Source organism: Lampetra planeri, chromosome 30, assembly GCF_965212315.1.
Source record: "Lampetra planeri chromosome 30, kcLamPlan1.2.h2, whole genome shotgun sequence".
Classification (NCBI taxonomy): domain Eukaryota; kingdom Metazoa; phylum Chordata; class Hyperoartia; order Petromyzontiformes; family Petromyzontidae; genus Lampetra; species Lampetra planeri.
Genome location: NC_136136.1, coordinates 5130383 through 5148220, shown reverse-complemented (window position 1 = coordinate 5148220; position 17838 = coordinate 5130383). Strand labels below are relative to the sequence as shown.

The window sequence follows — 17838 nt, the reverse complement described above, 5'->3', positions numbered from 1 at the left end:
GAGTCTATGGGCCTCTGTGAGTCTATGGGGTTCTCTGTGAGTCTGTGGTTCTCTGTGTGAGTCTACAGGCCTATATGTGAGTCTGTGGATCTCTGTGTGAGTCGATGGGTCTCTGTGTGAGTCTGTAGGTCTCTATGCGAGTCTATGGGCCTCTGTGAGTCCATGGGCATCAGTGTGAGTCTATAGGCCTCTGTGAGTCTATGGGCTTCTCTGTGAGTCTGTGGGTCTCTGTGTGAGTCTGTGGGTCTCTGTGTGAGTCGATGGGTCTCTATGCGAGTCTATGGGCCTCTATGTGAGAAAGCGCTGATGACGAAGCCACTGGCAACGCATTCCAGCTTCTCAACAAATCCACCTGCACCTTCGACCGGAAAAACCTCGAGTGGAGTTTTGTAGCCTCCGCAACCTGGAGCCACCGTGAGCCACTGCTGCTTATCATCGCACATCTAAACATGACAAACGATGAGCGAACTTACCTGTCGTGCGAAGATTAATCGTGCAAAGCGTCTTGTGATGTATGCCCCTTTTGTAATTATTTTTGTTGATAGTGGTGGTTGCCTCTGCCTGCCACTCTTAAAAAAAGATTTGAAGTATATATTTTGTGGAATTTCACAACTGTTTAGTTTTTGGTTATTTATTTGCGTTGCCTGCCTATTTCGAATGAGAAGAATGCGTTTGGATTTCCTCATTCGTAAAGGCGGGGGGGGGGAAGAAAAAAACCCAGCCCGTGTGTGTACCGATTGCGCAAAACTCGGAGACGTTTCCCTTTTAGCCAGGATGGATCGCCTCCGAGTGCTGTTAGCGAGCACCCCTTTGTCCGTGTCGGTGCTCTGTAAAAAATAATATATTACATTCTGGAAAGTTTACCTGCCCAGGGATTGTTTTCACAGATGCGGCTAACAATTAAGATGAAAAAAAAGAAAAAATGTTTCGTCTGTTTCCCAAACGTATTGAAAATTGTGCTAACAGAGCCACGTTATGAGATGAAGTGTCCACTCGCATTTCACGCAAGAATGGGCCGTGGAAGGGAATGTCATAGAACTACTTCTGAGCTTCCTTCGAGTGAACTCTTTAGCCACACAACGCACTTTCCCACGTGCCCTGCTACAGAGAAAAATGTTTGCCACATGGCAGTTAAAGAATATCTATTTGAATCCTCGATTTTTGCTGCGATTTTTTTTTTTGTGTGCAATCAATGGTAAACAGGCTAAGACAATCCGCTCTGCTTCCGTCAACAACTCGGTGTAATCATCGGTGGCTGAAACCCAGATTCACACCCAGGATTGTCAGCGGCGCAGGCTCAGTGCCCCGACTCCTGAGCCACTGGGCCACCTCGCTCGTGCTCTCTGTCAGTCCGAGTGGCCGGGGGGAACGCTCGTGGGAGAACGTCCACCGTGGGGAGGAGAGCGATGGAGTCAGCACGCACGCAAGAGATACACTGCATCGCGGGGCCGTGAGAGATGGTGACGGCACGGGGAGTCCCTCAACTAGCAGTGGATAAATCAAGGTAATAATGATGATTCTGATGCTGCTGCTGATGATACTGCTGATGCTGCTGATGTTGCTGCTGATGATGCTGATGATTATGCTGCTGATGCTAATGATGCTGCTGATGCTGCTGCTGCTGCTGCTGATGATGCTGCTGCTGCTGATGATGCTGATGATTATGCTGCTGATGCTAATGATGCTGCTGATGCTGCTGCTGATGATGCTGCTGATGTTGCTGCTGCGGCGGATGATGATGACGATGATGCTGCTGGTGATACTGCTGATGCTGCTGCTGATGATGCTGCTGCTGATGTTGCTGCTGCTGATACTGATGCTGCTGCTGCGGCGGATGATGATGACGACGATGACGACGATGATGCTGTTGTTGATGATGGACTGACCACGTTCTGCTCCAGGCAGGCGACCATGAGCTCCGAGAGGATGAGGACCCCTGTAGGACCGTCGTCGCTGCCGGCGCAGTGCACCAGCGTGGGCGGAAGGGGCGTCCTCGGAGGCAGCATGGTGCCCGTCAGCCTGCGCACCGACTGTAGCTCCTGCAGGAACTCTGCACGTGGCCGGGTGGTGGGAGGGGATGGGGACGAAGTGTCCCGCCGGCGATGATTAATAACACAACTGAAAATGTTGAGCCGATGAGATTGTTGGCTGGGAAAATGCACAGAGGGTTTATCGGACGGCGCGAGATCGAGCGGTGAAATGAACTCGCGTGCGGGGCGCCAGGTGGATCGTTATCGTCGCGGAGATCGTGACGAGGTCAGAATAGTTATTTAAACTGGAGGAATCCGATGAGCTATGAAGCTCTTTTTCACAGATGTCTCGTAGGGGTGGGTCAGGACGTTACAACAAGAAACAATACAAAAACTCGACAGGAGTGAAAATTATAGGAAGTGTAAACATATACAAAAAATACTAGATAAAACTGAACTATTTTTTGTTATTTTACCCGGTAAAGCCCACTGAGCTATTAGCTTTTTTTTTCAGAAGCGACCTGGCCACGAATGATAGCTCCACGTGGATGGCCATGTGTGGACAGCGTGAGGAGGCCTCCATCCTCTTTGGTTTTTTTCGGTAAAGTCACGTAGGTAAAACAATTAAATAAATGAATACAACTATCGTCAGCAGCTTGGCGGGCGCGCACACTCGCTCTGCTCGCCGTCGTCGTGGCGTCTAGATTGACGGGATTTTCATCCACAGCGCACGGTTTGGTAGCTGGTGTTATCGAGAATATCCGTTCATCCAGAATAATTGTTCCCCCCTAGGAATGATTATTATTCATACCCGCCCCAAGAACTGATATTTGGGAATATCGGTTCCCTCCCGGAATATTTGTCTCCTCTAATTTTTTTTTTGGGGGGGGGGGGGGGGAGTTTGTAACAAAGTAACCTCCGTTTAAGATTGAAAGTGGCAACTCACGTCTGAAAACGATTCGACAAAATACGCCCGCGCCTCTGACGAGGAGGCGAGGGTTTTGGCCAATCCCAGCCGCTCGAGATTGCTCAAGAGGGGCAATTGCATCTGGCCCATTCACCGCTCTCTTGACGTCACTAAAGTCTACACGACGAGCTCTGTGTTGGACAGGGGGGGGCCCCTCCACGGCAATTTTTCTCAAATGAATGCTGTTGACAACTCTGCTCCGGCACGTAAATAAATAAATAATATTTGGCAAACATATCGCCGCCACCGCCGCAGCTGTCGACCGGCCAAAGTCACACAACGACGGCGCGCGCCCGCCACGGCATCATCAATCTTCGTTTATCGCCCAATTCATCGGCGCTGCGAAAATAAACGCTCAGCCGCGCCGGTCACGTCATCGCTATCAGTCGCCCCGTCGCCTCGTGCCGTGGCGTAGAACCACCCTCACCCCCCGGTGCTCTTCCCGACTCTTCTCCGAGTCCTCCCCCAGTCCCGCTCGCTTGTTAACATCACCTGCCACCACCACCAAGCCCCCCCCATCCACCGCCTCCTCGGTCTTGCTCGGGAACTCCAACATGGTGACCACGTGTGGGGCTCCCGTTGAGGCTCCGTTTGCAACGCAGAGCAATTTCACTTCGGGATTCCGCGCACTGCCGGCTGCACAAAAACGTCTCTCGCCCAGAGACGATCCGTCCCTGGGTGAATTGCTCATTCCTCGAGAAGCAGCTGCCGCAGGACAAGCGGTGAGTACAGTGGTCAGCGCCCCTGCGGTGTATGAACACGGCATACCCAGCCCGTTCCCGGCCACGGTTTAACGTCAGTGACGAGCGATATCTCAACCTGTCCTGCGTGCCCCCATCAATTTGTTAACCCATGTTGACCGGCGTGGCGAAGTATGGTTTAACAACCCCGACACCCAACAAGGAGTAGGGGGATCTTCATCCAGATTGACAAATAACTGTAAATGTTTGCTAGACTAGAAGCACACACCCCGGTAACAAGCGCACGTGCGCTTATATCTGAAGTGTGCTTACATCAGAAGCTTCCCTGCGCACCCCCCCACCACCAGTGCCATGTAAGCGTGTGTTGCTTATATGAGAGCTGTGCTTATATCAGGCGTGCTTACATCCAGACTGTGCATCGCCCCCTACCAGAGGTCGCAACCGGGTACCCGATACCCGTACCCTACCCAATACCCAGCTACCCGGGGTACGGGTACGGGTAGCCGTTTGTGACCCTGGTGCGGCCTGGTACGGGTACGGGTAGGCCGTGAGTCACTGGTGAGTAACCGTTTGTCACTCATTTCGGGTAGGGTACGGGTACGGAACGGGTACCCGTACCGGCCGGGTACGGGTACCCATTTGCAACCCTGGTGCGGCCGGGTACGAGTAAGGAATCAAAACCCGTTTGCGACCTCTGCCCCCGACTCGACGCGCCCGCAAGGTGGGACTTCACCGTCACCACCGGCCATGATTAATCCACTGCTGGACGAAGGCCTTTCCCCAAAGCCATCGCGGCAGACGTCACTCACCCAGAAACCTCTCCACTCCATTGTCGTCGTCGTCGCCGCCGCCGTCGTCATCGTCGTCATCGTTGCCGCGGCTCCACTCGGGGTGGTGGAGGTGCCACAGGTTGCGTTCTTTCCCCGACGGCGCGTGCGCCACGCGTAGCCCCGTGGTGGCGCAGCCGCCCGCCGCCGTGGTGCCGCGGAAGGTGGCGTGGACCGCCAGGTCCCCGTACACGGACGGGCGCTGTCGCGAGCCCAGTCGCGGCCAGTAGCGATGCGGCTTCGTTTCCCCGGCGACCTGCGGTGGAACCACGTGGCGCACTCGGTCAAGGTGCCGTCGTAGACGTTGTTGTTGTTGTATTAGTACCAGAGGTCGCAAACGGGTTTTGATTCCTTACCCGTACCCGGCCGCACCAGGGTCGCAAACGGGTACCCGTACCCGGCCGGGTACGGGTAGCCGGGTATCGGGTAGGGTACGGGTATCGGGTACCCGGTTGCGACCTTTGATTAGTACTATTTGAATCGGTGGCTGCTCGTGACATTTCCACTAGGTGGGGCTGTTGTGAGTGACCTCTGAAAAGACGGTGTTCTAATTCAGAACAACTGTGTTATCTACCAACGGTGGGCATTTATTAACAATGCGAAACAAAACAACAAAGCGCTCAAATGCTGTACCCATGACCCTCAAGTCCACACTACACAACCCCTTTGACACTGCCAAAAGCCTGGAGCGTGTAGGCCGTGAGCTCTGAAATTGGGTCCATCTTTTCGAAACACCCTGTATTTGCACGGTGCCACCTCGCGTCGTGACATCGTCTTTCATTACAGCCACGGGCGCCTTCTACACCGCTCTGAATGGGTCTCAAACGGCGTGGATAAAATGCGAAGCTCATCGCAAGGATTGAAGGGAATTGTCCCACTCGGACGCCTTCACAGCCGCCCCGAGACCTCCCCGAGGCACAAATCAGACCGTGGCGTTGCAGCGGTTTCAAATATGAATAACTTAAAATTGTATCTTTATTAGGCAATTCACGTTGAAAGAATCATCATGTTAAATCGTTTTTAAACGCAACAAAACTATTAATATAAAAGTGTTTTTTATTAGAAAAATAATTTCTCGTTTCCAGCTTCTTGTTGGGGCAATGCCCCAACGCCCCTAGTGGACGAACCACGCCCGATGTGAATCGGTGCCTTCGTTGTCTTCAATCATCAGCGAAGTTCAAACCCCTTTCGGCTCTGCGCCTTTCCTTTTTAGGACCCGCCCCTTCTTATTTGAATGTTATTCATTTATTTTTATTCACTTTATTTTTATTTTAATTTTATTTTTTTATTCACTTTATTTGTATTATTATTTTATTCTATCTACTTGACTTTACCGAAATAACCAACGAATATGAATTCCTGCAGTCACGAAAGCGTTAATAAGTGATGATCACGCTTGTTTACCCAGGAGAGCCTCATTCGAGTCTCAATACTCTTTGTCAGGAGTGTCCCGACAAGTGTTTTGCAGTCGATGAGGGCGATGTTGTAGAAAATTTATATTTTGATTGAAAGCTTTCGTGACTGCAGGGATTCATCTTCTTGGTTCTTTCTGTAAAGTCACGTAGAAGGGAAATAATAAAATACTAAAAATAAAACATAATAAAATAAAATTCTCACGTTCCATTAGGACGTTGTCCTTCCGACAGCCCTGTTCTTCACCTGAGGACGGCTGCTTGCGTTGTGGCCGAAACGTCGTGAGAATTGTATTTTATTATGTTTTATTTTTATCATTTTATTATTTCCCTTCTACGTGACTTTACCGAAAGAACCAAGAAGAAGAAAATTAATAGATCGTGACGTTTCGATCGCAACACAAGCGACCGTCATCGGGTGAAACAGACACAGCAGGAGAACTGCTGACGTAGGAGAAAAAGCTGCTGCAACACGAGTTTATAGAAGATCTATTAATTTTCTACTACATGTGGATTCCTGCAGTCACGACAGCTTCAAATCAAGATTGTGTGCTCTTCTTACTCTTAGGTTGTTTCGGTAAAGTCACGTAGGTAAAAAATAATAATGATAAAATAATAATAAATGAAAATAACTAAATTAAATCACGACGTTTCGGAGGCAACACAAGCTTCCTTAATCAGGTGTAAAAAAAGGCACAGCAAAATAAATACAGTTACAGTTACTTTGTAGAGGATGGTGCATTTTCTGGAAGATTTTATTGTTTTTGTAGAGGATGTTTCAATTTGCGTACATGCAATTTTAAATGTATCTTGTAATGTATTGTTTGTTGCGGTTGCACCCGAATCAAGAGCCGAATGGCTCACAGGGTTATCTCCATATATATACAGCGAAAGGCAAAGTTGTGATTATGTGTGTCTGTTCAAAATGTTTAGCGTACTTCCCGACATGCAACAAACTTGAAATTTGCCATGTGGGTACTTTCCAGACTGTACACCATGCAAAAATGCTAAAAATACACTTATATTTTAACTGCTCCTGGGCCTCCCCTAGGTCGACTCAGCCTCAAACGAGTAACTGGTGTGGTGTGTAAACATCGCCACTGTTTGTTGCATGAGACAAAGGCGGCCGGGCCTGGTGAATCCAATTCTCCCGGGCGAAAGTAAAGCTAGTTCCAAATAAATGAAATTGAGTAAGCGCATGCAGAACAGGGAGGGTGGTGGAGAGAACACGAGAACTCCACAGAGGAAAAACGAACACCCCAAAGTCTGCAAACGAATTCTGGTGGGCCTCCTGAGCTCACCTGAGCCGGCGTGAGAGCCGCAATGACGTTCACTCCGTGTTCCCACACCATGTGCCAGAAGTCGCTCTCCGTGTGCGGCTGAGGCCACTGGGTGGCGATGTAGTGCCACATCTCTCCGTTCACTCGCACCTGCGTGGCAAAAGAGAGATGGGTTGGGGGTGTGGGGTGGGGCAGGTGTGGTGGTGAGCGCACGCCGTGTCCGGCCATCCGCAGGTGCTAATCGCTAACAGCACTTGCACCACAACAGAATGTTAATAGCGGAACGGGGGGGGGAGAGATCTTAGTGAGAGTGGGGAGCGGTGTTTTGTTCGAATTCCCACTCACGGTCAACAGCGGTGGCGATTGTCTGAACCGGTGCTGTAACCTCCCCTAGGTCGACACGGTCTCAATGGGGCCGTCCATAAATGACGTCACGCGATTTTGGACGATTTTTGACCCCCCCCTCCCTTCGTCACACAACGTCACAAAAAGTTAGACCCCCCCCTCAAATATGACGTCACAAAGATCTGCCCCCCCCCCCCAAATAATAAAACATGCTTCAAATCGCTTTAAACTATTGTCATTGTAGTGCGTATTTAATGTGGCGCTGCACTCTGATGTTGCAGGAGAAAACATTTATTAAAAAGGCTATTTAATTAAGTAGAACGTGTTGTCTGTATTTATTTAAAGTTGCGCATTTTGATGTGACGTCACATTTCTCCCCCCCCTCGTCATCACACATCGTCACAAATGTCTGACCCCCCCCCCCCCTAGGTGCGTGACGTCATTTATGGACGGCCCCTTTAATGTTGTTCGTTAATTACCCAGGCCACGACTCTACACTGTCGTTGACATTCTGAAAAATCCAGTTATGTCAGATGATCTCTTGGGTGAAATTGGTATTTTAAGCTCACACACACGTGTCTGTGTGTGTGAATTCTGTGTGTGTGTGTACTCTGAACGTATGTGCGGTGTGTGTGCTGTGTGTGTACTGTGTGTGTGTGTGTGCTGTGTATGTGCTGTGTGTGTACTGTGAGTGTGTGTTGTGTGTGTACTATGTGTGTGTACACTGTGTGTGTGATGTGTGTGTACTGTGTGTGCGTGCTGTGTGTGTACTGTGTGTGTGTGCTGTGTGTATGTGCTGTGTGTGTACTGTGTGTATGTGCTGTGTGTGTACTGGGTGTATGTGCTGTGTGTGTACGGTGTGTTTGCTGTGTGTGTACTGTGTGTGTGTGCTGTGTGTGTACTATGTGTGTGTACTGTGTGTATGTGATGTGTGTATACTTTGCATGTGCTGTGTGTGTGTGATGTGTGTACTGTGAGTGTGATGTGTGTGTACTGTGTGTGTGATGTGTGTGTACTGTGAGTGTGATGTGTGTGTACTGTGTGTGATGTGTGTGTACTGTGTGTATGTGCTGTGTGTGTACTGTGTGTGATGTGTGTGTACTGTGAGTGTGATGTGTGTGTACTGTGTGTATTGTGTGTATGTGCTGTGTGTATTGTGAGTGTATGTGCTGTGTGTGTACTGTGTGTGTGTACTGTGAGTGTGATGTGTGTGTACTGTGTGTGCTGTGTGTGTACTGTGAGTGTGTGTTGTGTGTGTACTGTGTGTGTCTACTGTGCGTGTGTGCTGTGTGTGTACTGTGAGTGTGTGTTGTGTGTGTACTGTGAGTGTGTGTTGTGTATGCACTGTGTGTGTCTACTGTGCGTGTGTGATGTTTGTGTTCTGTGAGTAAATGTACTGTGTGCACTGAGTACTGTGTGCGTGCATGCAGTAATTCGTGCTCGGTTGCCACACGCCCGGTCACCTAGGTTCGATCCCTGCTCATGGATACCATCAGCGGCAAGTGGTTTATGAACCTATAAACATGCCTCCTCCGAGTTAACTTAATTGGCTTGCTACCTGGTGCAGCTTAGCAGCCTCAACAGGTGCTCGCTAACAACGAATCTCCTTCACGCTCCACAAGTCTACGTGGGGGGGGGGGGGGGGAGTCTTCGCATGAAGGGTCTGTGCGCGGTGCAGCAGCAGCAGTAGTCGCTGTGCCATTTTGAACGAACTCCCTCTGACCGAATATGAATTAAGCCTCCAACAAATTCCCCTTCCGTTGCGACGCCAATCGACTGCAGCGTTGACGAGAATCGCCGTCACGTCCACCTCGGCCAGGAAACGATACCGAAAGCACCAAAGGGTATGGGAATGTGACGTGTCTTTTTTTTTGTATGATAACAAAAAATGTGGCGGCGGCGGTGGGGCAAAATGTGGGCAGCCACACCCAGGCTCGTGTTATTTAATTGGCACGGTACAGCAAACCTGTCCACCCCCTATCAGTGCCCTACCTTATTACAGGCCAATTCAGACCTTACTGGTCACCCCGTACCCCTTCTACATCTCAACGTTCATCCTACAAAGTCCCAATCGCAAGCGAGAAACACAACACAAATAGACTCAACGTAAATATTTTTGCCCGTATTGAAACGGGTGTACGCCGTATGGACCTGGAAACTCAATTTCCCAGTGCAAGAATACGGGTAAATCGTATGGGTTGACAGGTATGGAGTAGGCACTGTGTAGGAACTGTGCCTGGGGCCTACGAAAACTGAATGGAGACTACGAAAAATAAATGTGACTTTTTTTTGTATGATTTTTTTTTAAACCAAGATATCTTCTTGAATAAATAAATATATTTATAAATAGCAAACACATATTTTTATTTCCTGCCTCGCGATCGAAACGTCGTGATTTTTTTTTTATCTACGTGACTTTAACGAAAGACCCAAAGAGTACAGCAAATATAGTCAGCGTGTATATACAAAGAGGAAGAGCTATGTCAATGTCAGTGGGTTTTTCTTCATAAGGTGAGATAAATTAACATCGGAGATTAATCTTCTTGGTTCTTTCGGTAAAGTCACGTAGAAGGGAAATAATAAAATAATAAAAATAAAACATAATAAAATACTAGTTATTTTATTATTTCCCTTCTACGTGACTTTACCGAAAGAACCAAGAAGATGAATCCCTGCAGTCACGAAAGCTTTAAATCGAAAAATCGGAGATTAACATTTAGAGATTTTTGTTCACTGCAAAAGTAGCAAAGAACACCTTGAAGTGGTATTGTTCGCACGATATCATTCCGAACAGTGGTGCAAGTGTAGTCACATCAGGGCGGCAGCAGCAGCAGTACCATCTCCAGAGAGTTATCGCTGAAGGCCTACGAAAGAGAAGTGCCCAGAACCTACACGAACCTTCATCGGAGCCCTCGCCACACTCCTTATACGTAACAGGTTTGGACAGCATTGGGATGGGGCAAGTCGCCCGTTGTGGCAACACTGATTCCCCTCGCCCCGTACATTTACCACACTCGTGCGTACTCTTTGGTTTTTTCAGTAAAGTCACGAAGGTAAACAATATAAAGTAAATTTTGATTTAAAGATTTAAAGCTTTCATGATTGCAGGGATTCATATTCTTGGTTCTTTCGGTAAAGTCACGTAGAAGGGAAATAATAAAATAATATAAATATCATATTTAAAATATTGTTTTTGTATTTATTTTATTTTATTATTTCCCTTCTACGTGACTTTACCGAAAGAACCAAGAATATAATATAAAATAAATTAAAATGAAAACAAATAAATTAAATCACGACGTTTCGGAAGCCACACAAGCAACCGTCATCAGGTGTTGACTGCTCCAGCAAAATGACTGAGGCGTATGAAGAGAGTTATTAAGAGACAACATGTTTATATAATATATAATTGATTTGTTTTCATTTTAATTTATTTTATATTTTCTACCCACGTGACTTTACCTAAAAAACCAAAGAATATTGATCCTTGCAGTCACGAAAACTTCAAATCTAGAATCATACTCGTGCGTCTTGTACACTTAATAGGCTGGCACCGTCGTCGCGAATTGTTTCGCTGCGCACTGGTCTTGCAACACAGAGGCCGCCGGGTTCCATTCTATCTCCACGGCACGGCTGTTGAATGAATGGGGCAAGTTTTCTTGAATCCCTCCTCCGATGTGTGTTGAACTTCTTTCGCACCGCACGTAACCGACCGTGGAGATAGAATGGAACCCGACGGCCTCTGGGTTGCAAGACCAGTGCGCAGCAAAACATTTCGCGACGACGGTGCGGAGAAAGGACAACAAACTAAACACGTAAATCAGTTACTCTTAGTTTATTCGGTAAAGTCACGTAGGTAAATTTTTTTTATTAAAATTAATTAAAATAAAATAATAAAAATCACGACGTTTCGGAGGCAACACAAGTCTCCGTCATCATACAGCAAATCTGGCTGTGACGGTCCCACCTGATGACGGAGATTTGTGTTGCCTCCGAAACGTCGTGATTTTTATTATTTTATTTTAATAAATTTTAATTTCATTTTTTTACCTACGTGACTTTACCGAAAAAACTAAGAGTATGAATACTTGTAGTCACGAAAGCTTCAAATCTAGAACGCAAATCAGTTCTAAAGAAATTCGTTTTAAAATCGAAATGATTTAAAAGTGCATCGTTCCCAGTGGATTACCAATATCGGAAGGAAGAGCGTTTCAGACGACCGCAAGGGAGTGCATCTGAAAGTGCGCGCGGTGCAGTGAGCGTCTTTGTTCGATGGCAAGCCAAGAGCCGGCAGGTGATTTGTGGCGGGGTAAAGTGTGGGCACAATGCTGGCCCTTCTGCCAGCAGTGGCGTGAAGAGGCACTTGCAGGCATGCGCCTTTACCTTTACCCAAACGTAACCTGATTAAACGAAGGCTGCAGAAGCTCATGGCACGTTTGAAATATTGTTCCGTACGGATTGCCCTGTAAAATGGATATTCGTGTATTATTAATATTTTCTCCAAAAATGTAGATGTATTATTTACAGGGGCTGAGTGAGCCTGCACGGCTTCTTGTCGCGTCCGATTAGCGTAGCGGCAGTGTCAGCTGCGTTGGTGCCCACTCACACGTCTGCGCCTCTCTATCTGGTGTCACCCTTACGGGGAGCGGTGGAGCAGCGGTCAGCGCGCTGTGCTACGAACCCCGCGACCCGAGTTCGATTTCGGCTCACGGCCAACACCAAGTGACGATTACCTGAATCGGTCCTGGGCCTCCCCTAGGTTGACTCAGTCTCAAATGCGTACCTGGTGTGTGGTGTCTAAACATCGCCAATGGGGAGAAAAAGGCGGCCGGGCGTGGTGCTGGCCACCCACCCCCCTCGTCTGCCGTGGCGGCTTTCATAGGTGCCTGCGAACAGCACTTGCCCCAAAAGTCCGCTAAGGCTTTACGGGGGATCTTTGTCTTTGTTTGTTAACCTGAAACTACTCGCCACCCAGTGTCTACGGGACACTTGACCCGAGATGGCTCGAGCTAGCCTGAGTTGACCTGAGAGAGTTGACTCGAGAGAGTTGACCTGTGTGAGTTGACCTCATTTCATCCTAGCACCCCCATTCCTGTCCAGCTCGTGCTGAACAGGAATTCTGTCACGTGAATTGAGCAGCTCTTAGACATGCACGGGGTCATCTATTCATAAATACCCCACAGACCTGCAATGAACCTCTCCTTTCAAATGACCTCGGCGTTACGCAGTCGTTGAATGCTGTTGGGCAAATCACTGCACCGGTAATACGGGACGATGTGTGTCGGGAGAATGTCGAGAGATTTCATGTTGTTAATCGAGGCTTCGAAATATACAATGTTATTTGTCTCTACAAAGTCTCCCTGTTACTTTCAGCGGTTATACATAAATGGATCACCCTGTAAAAGTGAATACAACTTTCCCAAGACATATTTGTGAGTCAAAGATTAAGGTTGGGTTCATGACAGATTTAAACGTCATTATATGTTAAAATAAATATTCATCTTCTTGGTTTTTTCGGTAAAGTCACGTAGAAGGGAAGTAATAAAATAATAAAAATAAAACATAATAAAATGAAACAATTCTCACGACGTTTCGGCCACAACGCAAGCAGCCGTCCTCAGGTGAGGATCCCTGCAGTCACGAAAGCTTTAAATCGAAAAATAAATATTATTTTAAAAAGTGTGTTCCCGTAGACGAGACCATCTGCGATTGACACAGCTGGTGGCATATTCTGTTTCTGACGTAGAGAATTCATGCCATGCCTCGATGCAAAACCGGCTTGGAAAATTCTAGCAGCAGCCCGAATTCGCAACCAAATCAAGTAGATTGTTTTCGCCGACTGCCCGAATGGCAAATCGAGTTCAAACTCGGGTCATGTGTCCTATGGAAACAGGGTTTTAGGCTTAGAGTGAGCACTTGTTCGAGTGTCTGTGTGTGTCTGGCCCATGTTCCAACCTACATGAAAGTGTCCACGTGAATCAGAGAACTAAGCGGCTATTTTTAATTGTCCACAGAACCCCGTGTCTGTGTGCAGAGGTGCCTGTGTGTTCATGTGTCTGAGTCCATGGGTTCCTGTATCAATGTGTCCATGTGTTTTCACGTGTGTTGTCCATCCATGTCTGTATTTCCAAGCATGGACATGTCTGGCCACGTGCCTGCACATTTGTGTGTCTAAACGTGTGTGTGTCTATTGTTAGCACACCTGTGTTTCTGCGCGTCTCCGTGTGTCCGCGTGTCGGCATGTCTGTGTCTCTGCGCGTCTCCGTGTGTCCGCGTGTCCACGCGTCTGTGTCTCTACGCGTCTCCGTGTGTCCGCGTGTCCGCGCGTCTGTGTCTCTACGCGTCTCCGTGTGTCCGCGTGTCCACGCGTCTGTGTCTCTGCGCGTCTCCGTGTGTCCGCGTGTCCACGCGTCTGTGTCTCTACGCGTCTCCGTGTGTCCGCGTGTCCGCGCGTCTGTGTCTCTACGCGTCTCCGTGTGTCCGCGTGTCCACGCGTCTGTGTCTCTGCGCGTCTCCGTGTGTCCGCGTGTCGGCATGTCTGTGTCTCTACGCGTCTCCGTGTGTCCGCGTGTCCGCGCGTCTGTGTCTCTACGCGTCTCCGTGTGTCCGCGTGTCCACGCGTCTGTGTCTCTGCGCGTCTCCGTGTGTCCGCGTGTCCACGCGTCTGTGTCTCTACGCGTCTCCGTGTGTCCGCGTGTCCACGCGTCTGTGTCTCTGCGCGTCTCCGTGTGTCCGCGTGTCCACGCGTCTGTGTCTCTGCGCGTCTCCGTGTGTCCGCGTGTCGGCATGTCTGTGTCTCTACGCGTCTCCGTGTGTCCGCGTGTCCGCGCGTCTGTGTCTCTGCGCGTCTCCGTGTGTCCGCGTGTCGGCATGTCTGTGTCTCTACGCGTCTCCGTGTGTCCGCGTGTCCGCGCGTCTGTGTCTCTGCGCGTCTCCGTGTGTCTGCGTGTCCGCATGTCTGTGTCTCTACGCGTCTCCGTGTTTCTGCGTGTCCACGCGTCTGTGTCTCTACGCGTCTCCGTGTGTCCGCGTGTCGGCATGTCTGTGTCTCTGCGCGTCTCCGTGTGTCCGCGTGTCCACGCGTCTGTGTCTCTACGCGTCTCCGTGTGTCCGTGTGTCGGCATGTCTGTGTCTCTGCGCGTCTCCATGTGTCCGCGTGTCCACGCGTCTGTGTCTCTGCGCGTCTCCGTGTGTCTGCGTGTCCGCGCGTCTGTGTTTCTGCGCGTCTCCGTGTGTCCGCGTGTCCGTGCGTCTGTGTCTCTACGCGTCTCCGTGTGTCCGTGTGTCGGCATGTCTGTGTCTCTACGCGTCTCCGTGTGTCCGCGTGTCCGCGCGTCTGTGTCTCTGCGTGTCCACGCGTCGCTGTGCGCTGCTTACCCGGACGTGAGAGGAGGTGGCGCGCCGCGTGACGTTTCCCCGGGGAGACCGCGGCGCAGACGCTGGCGCGGAGGACGCCGGTTGCCGGATCCTCTCCGAGTCCACCACCGACCCTCGCTCCCCGGGTCCCCACGGGATATGACCAAATTCCTGCGCCGCATCCCCGCGCCGCACCCGCTCCGCCAGCTGCGATCCCTGGTGGGGAATCGCACAGTCGGCGGATCAATCTCAGGACGCGGGGTCAACGAGGAGAGGTCATCACGGACGATACTGTTTGTCGTCGCCGCACTTCCCCGTTGCGTCCTTCCTTCTGCCAGATCTTGCAAGGGCAGCATAGTTGCAATGTGACATCCGATTTGACCACAACAACCACCACCATCTGGGCGTGGCTCCAATTGTCTGTCTTGGTAATAATGCTAAAATCCTGAAATGAATCCTAATCATCATAAACTCATGATGTCCTCAATGTGAATTTCCTGAGATTACATTGATTAGTTTAATCGCCGTTTACATAGCGTGGGCAGACAAAATTAAGTGAATACCCACATTCTATGTCGTTTTTTTCTGGATTCAACTTGTTAAACGTTTGTTGATCATGGATAGCTGCCTGGCTTTGAATTCAGGATTCCAACAATACCAACTCAGTGCAATGACATGGCCATTATGAGCCAAACAAAATGAACAATTAACAAAATTACAGCCAAATGTCAATCCACTGCTGGTCGAGGGCCTTCCCCACACCGTGGCAGTCAAGGGCGGTTGTTTGACCATACTTCACCGTGCTGGTCCCGTACAGGTTGGTGAATCATCGGAGGGTTGTGGAACCAGCAACGGTTCGGATATCACTCGCCACTGATGTGAACCGTGGCCGGGAATCGACCTCGGGTCACACCAGTTTCGTAGCGCGACGCGACAACTCCGCTCTACCCCTTACAATTTAATATGCACGCGAGTTTCCGTCACTCCGCATTATTTATCCTTTATGGAACATTCCAGTGAAATGTCGCCCGTATGTAAGTTTTGTGCTCATCAACTATATTGCCAATCGTCTGTAAGAAGGCAGCCAGGCGGGCGAGCGGGCGGGCAATTATGTGGATGAAATATCTACGTGCCCGATGCAGATAAAAGCTTTCTTGTCATACTTGTACGCGTTTAGAGCTCGGAAGAGAGAAGCTTCCCGAAAAAAACTAAGAGTAGGAAAAAACTAAGAGTAAGCTTGGGGAGGTAAGAGTTGCGATATTAAAGCACGCGACTTGACACAGGGAAGGAGTGCAAGTGGTGCATCTGCCAGTCACCCCAATCAGAATCAGAATATTTATTTATACCGAAGGAATCCGATTAGCTATAAAGCTCGTTTTCACAGGTGTCCAGTAGGGGCACGGGGTCATAACGTCACAACAACAAACAGTACAAAAACACAATAGGAGTGCAAAGTATAGAAAAGGTAACCAAATCACTTTTAAAAAGTCTTACAAATAAAACTAAACTTTTTTAAATCTTATCAGGTAAAGCATACGTACCGTATGCCCATGCCGTACGTGTACTGTATGTGTACATACATGATAATAGTTTTTTTACCCTTCTATCTGGCAACAAAACTGACATCTTTTTTTACAAGGAGTCATGTTGGCATAGACCACAATACCTGCAGTCATAATGCAAACAAAAAACATAACTCTGATAATGTACGCACTGTCCTTGAAATTGATTGGTCCACACCCGAGACAGCTTTCCTTAGAGCCTAGTCTCACATGGGTTGGACCAGATGACACCAAAAGGCGTACAACTCAAAGACAATGCACCATCAGAGTATGAGAGCTCGGGATAAGCATTTACACCATTGGAACCTCATTTGCCAGTAAAAAATATAAGGGTAAAAAACTAATTATCATATTTTTTACTGGCAAATTAGGTTCCAATGGTGTACATACATGTCAAACAATCAGCCTCACTGTTTATATTTCGTATCCCTTGCTTACCCCAGCTCCTCTTCCCCCTCCCTTCCCCATCACTAACTCCATCATCCTTCTTCCCAACCTCCCTACCCATCCATCCCATCCGATCATTATCATCGACCACTCATTTGTCATCTTTCGCCATCGTTTTTTTCACACGCCATCATATTCATCACGCACTACCATTCTTCTCATCGACTCATCTCACGTCATCACACCGTTCTGCTGGTACAAATTGCTAATACAACACCTGTCGACCCATCACGGTTTACCCCGTATTCTTGTACAGGGAGTTTTCATATCCATGCGGCGTACAGCCGTTTCAATACGGACAACCAAAATGTGTTGTCTATGTGCGTGTGTTTCTCCATTGTGATGGGACTTTGTAGGATGAACGTTGAGATTTTAAAAAAAATCACTCGTGTAGCCTTATCAGACTGTTGGGGCAAGTGCTGTTTGCGAGCACCTATAAAGGCCGGAACAGTACACGAGGGGGTGGGTGGCCAGCGCCACGCTCGACCGCCTTTGTCTCACCAGTAATGCACCAGGTACTCATTTGAGGCCGAGTCGACCTAGGGGAGGCCCAGGACCGGTTCAGATAATCGTCACTGGTGTTGGCCGTGAGCGGGAATCGAACCCGGGTCGCGGGGTTCATAGCGCAGCGCGCTAACCGCTACACCACCGCTCCCCATGATGACCAATACGGTCTGAATTGGTCTGATAAGGGGTTGACAGGAGTGTAATTTAAAATAAGACGAGACGTGCGTGAGAGTGACCGCCGGCGCTTTACCCGGTCGGCAATGGGGCTGTCGCCCGTGTGCCTCCGGCTGACGGTGGTGAAGTTGGGCACCCCGGGCAGATTCATCCTGGGTAGAGTCGTGACGACCGGCTTCGTGAAATCCCCCGTGCTCGTGTTGTACTTCTTGGGTCTCTGCACACGCGCAAACGCCCGCAGGCAAGGCCAGTGCCGGATTAAGCTAGTGCGGGTCCTGTAAGCAAATGTT

General features: G+C 49.1%; 1 protein-coding gene across 1 annotated transcript in view; it reads right to left on the bottom strand.

Annotated features, from left to right (window-relative positions):
• The window catches only part of LOC144728830 (tyrosine-protein phosphatase non-receptor type 21-like), a 32561-nt gene that overhangs the window by 4834 nt on the left and 9889 nt on the right, over positions 1-17838 (bottom strand). The window contains exons 3-7 of the mRNA XM_078608513.1: positions 17625-17765; positions 14880-15074; positions 7179-7307; positions 4448-4721; positions 1887-2050 (exon numbers count right to left, since the gene is read on the bottom strand). Of these exons, the coding sequence (XP_078464639.1) occupies positions 1887-2050; positions 4448-4721; positions 7179-7307; positions 14880-15074; positions 17625-17765 (903 nt within the window). The remainder of the gene's footprint in view (positions 1-1886; positions 2051-4447; positions 4722-7178; positions 7308-14879; positions 15075-17624; positions 17766-17838) is intronic.